Source organism: Pyxicephalus adspersus, chromosome 7 (genome assembly GCF_032062135.1).
Source record: "Pyxicephalus adspersus chromosome 7, UCB_Pads_2.0, whole genome shotgun sequence".
NCBI classification, from domain to species: Eukaryota; Metazoa; Chordata; class Amphibia; order Anura; family Pyxicephalidae; genus Pyxicephalus; species Pyxicephalus adspersus.
In genome coordinates this window covers 79391031-79400194 of record NC_092864.1, presented here as the reverse complement: position 1 = coordinate 79400194, position 9164 = coordinate 79391031, and the positions used below count along the sequence as shown (strand labels likewise).

General features: G+C 37.8%; 1 protein-coding gene across 1 annotated transcript in view; it reads left to right on the top strand.

Annotated features, from left to right (window-relative positions):
- PARN (poly(A)-specific ribonuclease) overlaps window positions 1–9164 on the top strand; it is a 67719-nt gene that overhangs the window by 55533 nt on the left and 3022 nt on the right. Inside the window, exons 22-23 of the mRNA XM_072419028.1 lie at window positions 2775–2967; window positions 7852–8006. Of these exons, the coding sequence (XP_072275129.1) occupies window positions 2775–2967; window positions 7852–8006 (348 nt within the window). The remainder of the gene's footprint in view (window positions 1–2774; window positions 2968–7851; window positions 8007–9164) is intronic.

The following is a 9164-nucleotide window of genomic DNA, read 5'->3' as shown; positions in this document are numbered from 1 at the left end:
TATATATATATATTTATATATTATGTATGTGTTGGGGCCATATTGACCACACTGTGTTCCTGGTTCTGTACCTGATTCTGCTTGTGGCAGTGTTGGCACTAGTGGGGGTAGTTTAAAAAAAAAAAAAGAATGGACTTGTAAAAAAGCTGGTAGACAAGCAGCACTTGGTGGCTGGTATGGGAACTGGGTAGAGTTTTTAGGGGGGCAGATGTCTTATTTATGCGCCCCCCCCCAAAAAAAAAGTGTCCACTGCTTCGAAGGCAAGATCAAGTCCCCTTGATGTTTTTCTTTACTGCTGTAGTAATTTAACTACTAAGGAATATTGGGAAAATTGAAGGTTTGTGTTTAAAAGTGCATTCTAGGGTTTGTTTTGATTTTAGAATTTGGTAGGGGACCTAAAAACATATCCACATCAAGTGTCGTAGTTATTATTCGCTATTAAGCGCTTGCTTTGGATCAGTGACCCAAACATGCAGGAAAGCATGCAGACAAATGCCTGCAGTTTTTTTTCTAGATGGTTCCTGTTAACCTTTTAGCACCATGTTTTGAATATTTTACTTGCTGAAGCTTTATTAAACCATATATAGTCCAGTGTTAGTACACCTTTCTTTCCCTGAGTGTTTTCTTTGTTTCAGACACTTATGCTGGAAACTGCAGAGGACACTAGTTGACAGCCAATTCATTTTGCTGATTCATCCGTTCTTCTGATGGCCTAAAGCCAGAGCTTGGCTTGCAGATTAAAGTCTGAAAGCTGCAAAGCTGCTGGGACTTGAAGGAATGTTGGTAAATTGCTGTGTGAAGGCAGGCAATAAAATGAACTTTTATTCCAAGTATTCTGGTTTGCTTAGGCAGGAATGCCTACTCGTTATCCATGTAGCCCCAGATTTCTCCCTTGCTAACTTTGCTAGTGTAGTCTGTATATGTATGTGTGTGTGTGTGTGTATATATATATATATATATATATATATATATATATATATATATATATATATATATATATATAATGCGCTATGCTTTCTGCAGGAATGTAAATAACCTGAGCGTTGTGGAATAAGCCAAGCTACTATTTCTAAGTTTAAAAACTAACACTTAACACATCCTGCTTGTTGTCCTTTTGCTTTATTTTAATATTGTGTTTAATCAATGAACATAGTATTTCCCTTAAATACTGGCAAATAAAACTTTTGGAAAACTAACTTGCTACAGCCATGGCCATGTGTTTGTTTTTGTGTGTGCAATAGGTTTAAGTGAGGGGGCCAAGTCCTTATTTAAAAATAGATAATAAAAGCCAACACGGCATATAAAGAAATGCTTAGTTAAAAAAACATATTCATGAACTGTACAATAAAGCAGGATTTTCAGCACGTGATGTTTTACAATATGAATTTCTTCTATGTTTTGCTGTCTTCAGGGCTTTTTGTCTTAAGCTCTATGTGAGGGGTAGGGGACAGCGAATTGCGCCACTATCACTAAAGGGAAAGAATAATTTTAGGGATGGGGTACTTGAAGATGGGGGAGGGGTGACTATAGCACATTCATGGCATTCGTTACTGATTTGATTTATTGTATTGTTTGCCATTAATTGTGTAAGGGTCAGGTAGCCTTTTTTTCCCCCTGATTATAAGCACATCACCGCTCCCAACATTCACATGATTTATTGCTTTTTTCATTTCAATGAAAGTGCATACAGCATGACTGTATAAATAAGTTGTAATTTATATTCTTTAACAAGAATAACTTAGTTTTCACTTAAACAGATTATATAATCCAAAACCTCTCTGGGGTTGACCCTATTCTGAAATTCCCTTCCTTAACCCATTACACTTTTTCCTCATATTTACCACTTAAATCCTTGATTCTCTTCCACTTATCCTCCGCTCCTAACCATCAATAATAACAAGCCGATTCATTTTTGTTTCCCTTATTTGTATACTATTCTCCCCCACCTCTTAGATTGTAGACTTGATTGGGCAATGTCCAGTTTATTGTACAGCCCTGCATAATATGCTGATGTTTTAATAAAATATTTGTATATAGTGAGAACTGATAAAATGTTTAAAAAAACTTTAAAACCTTTTTGTCCCTGACTGAATTTTCCTTTATACACCCATGCAAAGCAAAGTGTGAGAGCACTGTGGTGATTTTAAAGTTTAACCTTCTTGTTTAATCTTCCAAGCCACTACCAGGAATATTTGGAATTGACACCAGACGTTAAGAGTTCATCCACATAAAATAAGCATATATTCTGTGCCTCTAACCTTACAACTGCCATATTCTATATACTCCAAATGACAAAGCTCTGACAGGCTGCTGGCTCAATTGCAAAGTAAACCTGCTGGTTTATGTAAAGAGTAATATTCTCCCAGCTTATTTATATCTGTGAGCAATCTGGAAGGTATGTGGGAACTGATGGTTACTCATTAAATGAACAGTCCTGCATCCTTTGAGAGATGGTACTCACTTGCCAAAACCTTTTAGGCCAGTATGATCCAGTGTAATTTATTCAGTTCGTCTATTTACTATTCTGCTTTAAACCATAGCCAAACAGGTTATTTTTGCGAAGTCTTTGGTAAATGTGCCTGGCTGGATATCTGTAAATGGCTCTTTGCTAAGGAAGAGCAAGTAAGTAGCTTTGCCGTTAAGGGAAATTTGGGATATGATCATTATGTGGGTTAAGGGATCTCCGAGACATGGAAGCTTATACTCTATAGAAGAGGAAATTGTTATATACCGTATTCGCCAACGTCTGAATGTTTCTATTGTATGTTTTTCAGCTATTAACACCAGCAGGTATGCAGAGAGTTACCGTATCCAGACATATGCAGAATATATTGAGAAAAAGAACCAAGACTCCAATGCTAAAAGAAAATGGAATGAAGATGGCTGGAAAGATCTGGAAAAGAAAAGGTTAAAAACCCATCACAATTTATATATTCCACAAAACCCAAGAGATTTTTATGCAAACAGGTGATTATTTATTATTTGCAATAATTATATTTCATCTTTCACACCATAATGTGTTAAGGTAGTGATCCATATATACCTGCTGTTAGTCTCGCCTTTCTTTGTTAAACCTAAGACTTACCTGACTGGTAATAGATATTTAGGTGGTCTGAAAATTTGTTTTTTCAACATGGTAAATTCTGCAGAACCAAAGTCATTTTTGCAGTTTAGTTAGTTAATTTTTAGTAAAAAACTTCCCTCCCTTCTGTTCCAAAAAGGCAGTTAGTGGAAATCTCTCAAAGAAAGGGAAATTCTCCATATGAACAGTTGTTTCTGCGCGACGAATGTCCCCATTAGATTTTCTCTTGTTACGTGGTTTTGGAGACAAATTGTAATTTCTGCTTTCCTCAATGGGGTCTCAAGGTGCAATATAAATGGCTCCAACTCTTCCTCGCTCTATCCAAAACCTGAGATTCTTAGACCCGCACAGACCACGTCCACTCTGACTCCAAGAACGTGCTCTGCACAGAGCCCGCACTGACAACAGGGAATCCCTCACGTCACCCTGGTGGACGTGTGCTGTGCGGGACCCACCCAGACCACACCCACACCAACCCGGAGTATGTGCTGAATGGTCGGCCCCCACACATTTTTACCTTACCATATCTGGCCCTCTTGGCAAAAAGTTTGGACGCCCGTGCTTTATAGGATAAGTTTGTAGCTTTTTTTTACTTATAACATCAGAACTGAGAACAGAATGGTTAGCTGATATACCTAATTTCAGTTACGACTTTACATTTTTTTTCATGGCACCCCAGGCAAAACAAATCAAACGCATAACATTTCTTATAATATTTGTTCCAACCTGGCGCCACAGCCCTTGGAAACAAAATGTCCATAAGATGGTCTATTTAAAAGATAATATTGTTGACTGAATATCTACATAAATAAGGGTTAATATTTGTGGCTTTATTGGTGAGGATTCAGTGGCATGACAGGAAATAGGAAATCATCATAGGTAGGTAGGGATAATACCTGTATGGGCGATATTCATTGGGGACAGTTTACTACATCAAGAGATAATTATTCACCTCCAGCTCTGAGTGCTGACCAATGCCACATGAACAGGGAAGCCGGCAAATTCCACATGAATAGGAAATAAGGTGAAGTCTTACTAATGTTATTTAAATAAGTCCCGTCAAGTTCCCCTTCCATTCCTAAATGTATCTAAAACAAAGAAAGGTGCCTCCTACTCGAGTTCTTCATAAAATGATTGCTTTATATTTTTAATTTAGGTAATGTTACTAACAACTTCTCCTGTCCTTGGTGCTTGAAATGTTAGGGAAATGTGTGGCTATATAAGATGGTGTCACCTCAATTTGTAACAGTGTGTCTACTATTTCTTTTTTTATACCATAAATTATCTACAAATTACAAAACTGATTTTTAACAAAGCTGTGACTTTGTATATTTAGGGCAATCTGACTATCTCCAGCTTACTTGTATATCTTCGTTAAGGGGAGGGGGGTGGACCCTTTAGTTCCTGATTCTTCTCAGGGCTTTTCAATTTAAACTTGGGGGACATTATTGTTGTGTTGTCCTCGGCATCCGTCAAATGCAATGTTCAGCCTGTCTCTGAAACACTTCTGTTTTGTCACACACCCAAAATTCCAACTACTAGTTTAATGACAATTTTGGGGGAATGCTACTAAACCTTGTTAGAGACACCAGACTATGGTTAGGACATAAATGGTCAGCTTCTCTGAAAGACGGTGCCATGGCTATGGATTTTGCAAAGTGTTATAATTTGTTGGCACTACATAAAAATCTAATAAAAATAATAGGTGTGTGTGGTTTATGGAGTCTGATACAGCTACCAATGTTGTCATGTTCTAGAGGAAGATAAGCTACCTGGAAATGAGTTCTGTGAAAAATACAGTATATATACCACAAAGTAGATTGCTTCACCAAAAGTATGCAGACGTTCAAACGATATCCCAGCTTTACAAGTGTTGTGGCTCTCATTTTATACAAACTAGGTGCTCTTTTAAAATTCTCTGAGAAAAAGATTGTCCTTTATAATTCAGTGATGTCCTTAGACAGTAGGGTTACAATTCTACATTTCCACATCTCGCCCACATAAGTTTGTCTCTCTTGTCAGGAAGGTTTGGGATTTTTCTTTACATCCCTCCCAAAATGTAAGTAAAATAACAGCTCTCAGATTAAACTGATAAAATGAAGGATTAATATTTCTCAAGACAAGCCAAGTATCTCTTACATTTACAGAAGTAATTAATCATGTTGCTTCCCTGTTTAGGCAGACCTACACAGTACTTTGTAGGCCATACTGGGAATAACATTCATCCTATGTAACAGAACGTTGTCTTTTAAATGAAACATCTGGCTTGCAGATGTACTAATGCAAAGATCATTTTTTATTAAGTGGATAACTAAGGAACCCTATAATACTGAATCTTAAATCTGTCTTGACTTTTTCTCAAAGTTTGTACTGTTAAAGTGGTTGTTCTTGAACCAATTTTCTGTTGGCCCTTTTTTAAATCTTCTAGTTAGACTATTTGTATTTAGCTTTCAGGTCCTCTGTACAGCGATCAGTGTGCTACTGAGGTATTTGCATCCCTCCTTCCTAGCCCTTTTTTTTTTTTTTTTTTTTTTTTCCAGAATGTAAAACTGAATTATTTGTTTAGAATACAACATATTCTAAAAATTTCACATAACCTTCATATCATCTTTAGAACTGTACTTGGTATAAGTTTATTTTGCTGCAGTTATTATGCACATGCTTTGGTGTAAGTCCTGTACCAGTTTTGCAAATCTGGACTTTGCTATTTTAGTTCTGTTTTAGTTCTAGAACTGTTCTTTCCATAGTTTACGGTTCAATAGGGTTAATACCAGTTTTAAGCCTTGTCACTGCCTTTTATGCAGATTAGTATATGGAATCCAAGTTTATCCAACTAGACTCAATTGTAGCAGCGTGTTTTAAAGTAGTCGCCATGCTGAAAGATGATTCTCTATCCCAGTCTTGGGTCTCCTACAGACAAGTGTTCCTCCAGAAAAAGTTAAAGAAGAATAAGTACTTTTATAGAATGAGGAGGGGGTAGCTACAGGTAGGGCCTGGAATAAATCTAGTATTCCTGGGAGCCCATTCATTTTTATAGCATTGATTCTGCTAAACCAGGAGAGTGTTCCATCTCTGGATGTCTGCCCGTATGCGTGATAAAAGGGGAGGGAAATTCAGGTATTTGAGATAAAGATCTCGGGATATGTGTGCCTAAATAGAAGTGCTATGTCGGGCCATCCAAAGGAGTAGAATTGGGAAATCTGGGTCACTAACCTTGGTAGGAGTAAGATATTCTGTGCTTCAGGTTTTGAATAGTTAATTTTAAAGTTCTATAAATTGCCGCATTCCCTCAGCTCCTCCCTAAGATTTGGTAGTGAAATAAGTAGATTTGACAGCACGAACAATAAATTGTTGGCGAATGCTGCCACGTTTTGGTGGGTACCTCCCATCCGGAGTCCATAGATGCCCAAGTTGCATCTGATAGAGCAAAACCGTGGCAAGAGTCATGCTAAATATAAGTGGTGAGAGAGGGCAGCCTTCTCGGGTCCTATTACATATTGAAAAAAAGGGGGGGGGGGGGAATTGTATCTATTGACCTTTACCCAGGTGGAGGGTTTGTGATATATCGTGTTTATCCAGGAGAGCATGTTGTCTCCCAGGTAATATATGGAAGGGTATGGGCCATAAATGACCAGTCCACCGAAATAAATGCTTTCTCTGCATCCTTGGGGAGTCATGTAGGGTAGCCTAATGTACCCATTTAATCACCCTAATAGTGTTATCTCTGGCCTCCCTAGTGGGCATGAATCCAGCCTGGTCCAGATGTATGGTTTTGTAAAAAAAATACAAAAATCCTGGCTCTCCGGAAGCAACGCAATAATTTGTGGCTCGATTTAGACGAGAGATAGGCCTGTAGCTCGCACAGGATGCTGGTTTCCTGTCCTTTGGGTATAGCAGAGTGAGATATGTGCACCCAGTGTGTCTTGTGGCAGAGTTCCCCCAGGTCTCTGGTTTTTAACCTCCCTGGCAGGTTGAATGAGTATTTTTAAGTTTAAAAGCGATACATTTAAAAATACTCATTTTAAATTTCCCGCCTACCTGCCCCATGGTCTTGCCCTCCAGCCTAAGACTCAGGAGCAGATGCCTGACCGACATCTGTTTCTCCTGGGCTTGTGTCCTCACTGCCTGGCTGCTGGCTGGTGATGCCCGGGCATCACTGGAATGAGGGAACCAGGTAGGACTTGAACACCCTGGCAATTCCACCCCGAGTGTGGCTTGTGGTTACGGCTTTTGGCCCTGAAAAATAACCGCAAGCCACACTTGCTAATACTGCCAGGGAGGTTAATGTATTCTTTCCCAAAATTAGTTTGAAACCCATATGCAGCTTTTTATGCTGGGAATACTAAAAAGCTTATTTGTTATCCTCATGATTGCTACACTTAACTGTTCTCTGGACAATGTTAATAATCAAGGTCATTCATGATGTTATATAGGAAATTGTCCATATGTAAGCAGTATGTTTTATAAAGTATTGCATGATCTGTTTTCTTCTTCCGGCGCATTGATTCCACTGAATCCACTAGAAAAAAATGGCTAAAAATGCTCCGATATGGTCCTGGCACTTATTAGAACTGAAAAAGATGCTTAGAAAAACAAAAGTTCCTAAAAACTTCAGAAGTCCAGCTGAATGTGATTGTTGAATGTTATATTCCTTGCTCGCTATTTTGCTTTTGAAAATCTGCTTTTAAATATTTTTGTAACTAGAACGGTAAATTCAAATTTGTTTTCGTTTTTTAATAATTCATGTTTCTTTAAAACCTTGTTTCAAGGAGAAGTATGAGTCCAATACAAGAAGAAACCGTCTCTGAAGATGTTGGTGATGATCTAGTCAAAGAAGGTGAGGAGTCTTCTGACGCTGGAGCAACGGATTCAAAAAAGAAAATGAAAAGTCACAAGCGTCAAAAACTAGACCGTGATCCAGCAGGTAAAGTTTTTGGCTTTTACGGGGTTTATTGATATACACAAAAAGTTTCCATTTCATTGAGATGGGTTTACCTATGATTTGCAAAGTTGCAAACATTTCTGTGTGCAGGAGCTGTATCCAACCAGCTCGCTTTGTTGCCTTGTTTGCTTCAGTAAGATGTAGACCTCCCACATGCTACCTTATCTAGAAAGGTAAGCTTCTGTAAGAGTTGTAGGAATGAATATGCACAATTTGAATCTATATACAGTCATTATGGGTTTACAGGATTGACAATTGCTAAAGCATTGCTTTTATAGCAGAAGTGTGTGGAGGATGACGTTTTCATAGTAGTAATACAGTGTGAGGCCCAATCAACTTATAATTGTGTAAGGATAATGCACTAAAGTTGTGGAAAGAAAAGTTTTCCATGAGACTGATTTTAGACAGCCGTGCTAAAGAAAAAAATTGCACATCTTTGGACATTGGAAAAAATGTTTATTAAGGAGCTATTCCAACCACAAGATATAAAAGCATCTTGCATGCGTTTCATACAGTTGTTTTGCATGGGTATAAATCTTTTTTTCCATGCTAAGCGCGCAGTTGTAAAGTCAGGTTTGGGTAAAGCAGCATCCCTTCATTTCCCAGTGAAAACTCCTTGGAAGTCTGCTTTGCAATACCTAAAGAATACACACAATTGGGTTTCCACTGAAATCTGACAAGATTATGTCATTTGAGTCAATTAATGGTAATGGATATTACATCGGTTATGATGTAAACATAACTTTAAAGCAATATTTGCCTAGCGAGTTGAAGTCTTTTCAATTCCTCCTCTGTAAAGTTTCCTAAGCCACTCCAACAAAAACATTAATGGTTGGCAATCATGGGTTTCTAAAAGAGCTGTCCAAAAACATAATTTCTTCTTCTGACTGTGGGTCAGCATTAATGTTTTAGCTGAATATTTGTAAAACTTAAAATTAATAAATGCTCTTTTCCAGGAAAATCATTTCTATATATTTTTTGACACTCCTGCTTTATATCACTATTTATTTATTTAAACCTGTAATACAGTTTAGGATGTGTGGCACCTTTGAACTGGGGATGTGTTTTAGGTTCATCACTACAATGTATAATGTCAAATTCTGGGATTTGTGAATTTCAAACTTTTGCTTGTGATATTTG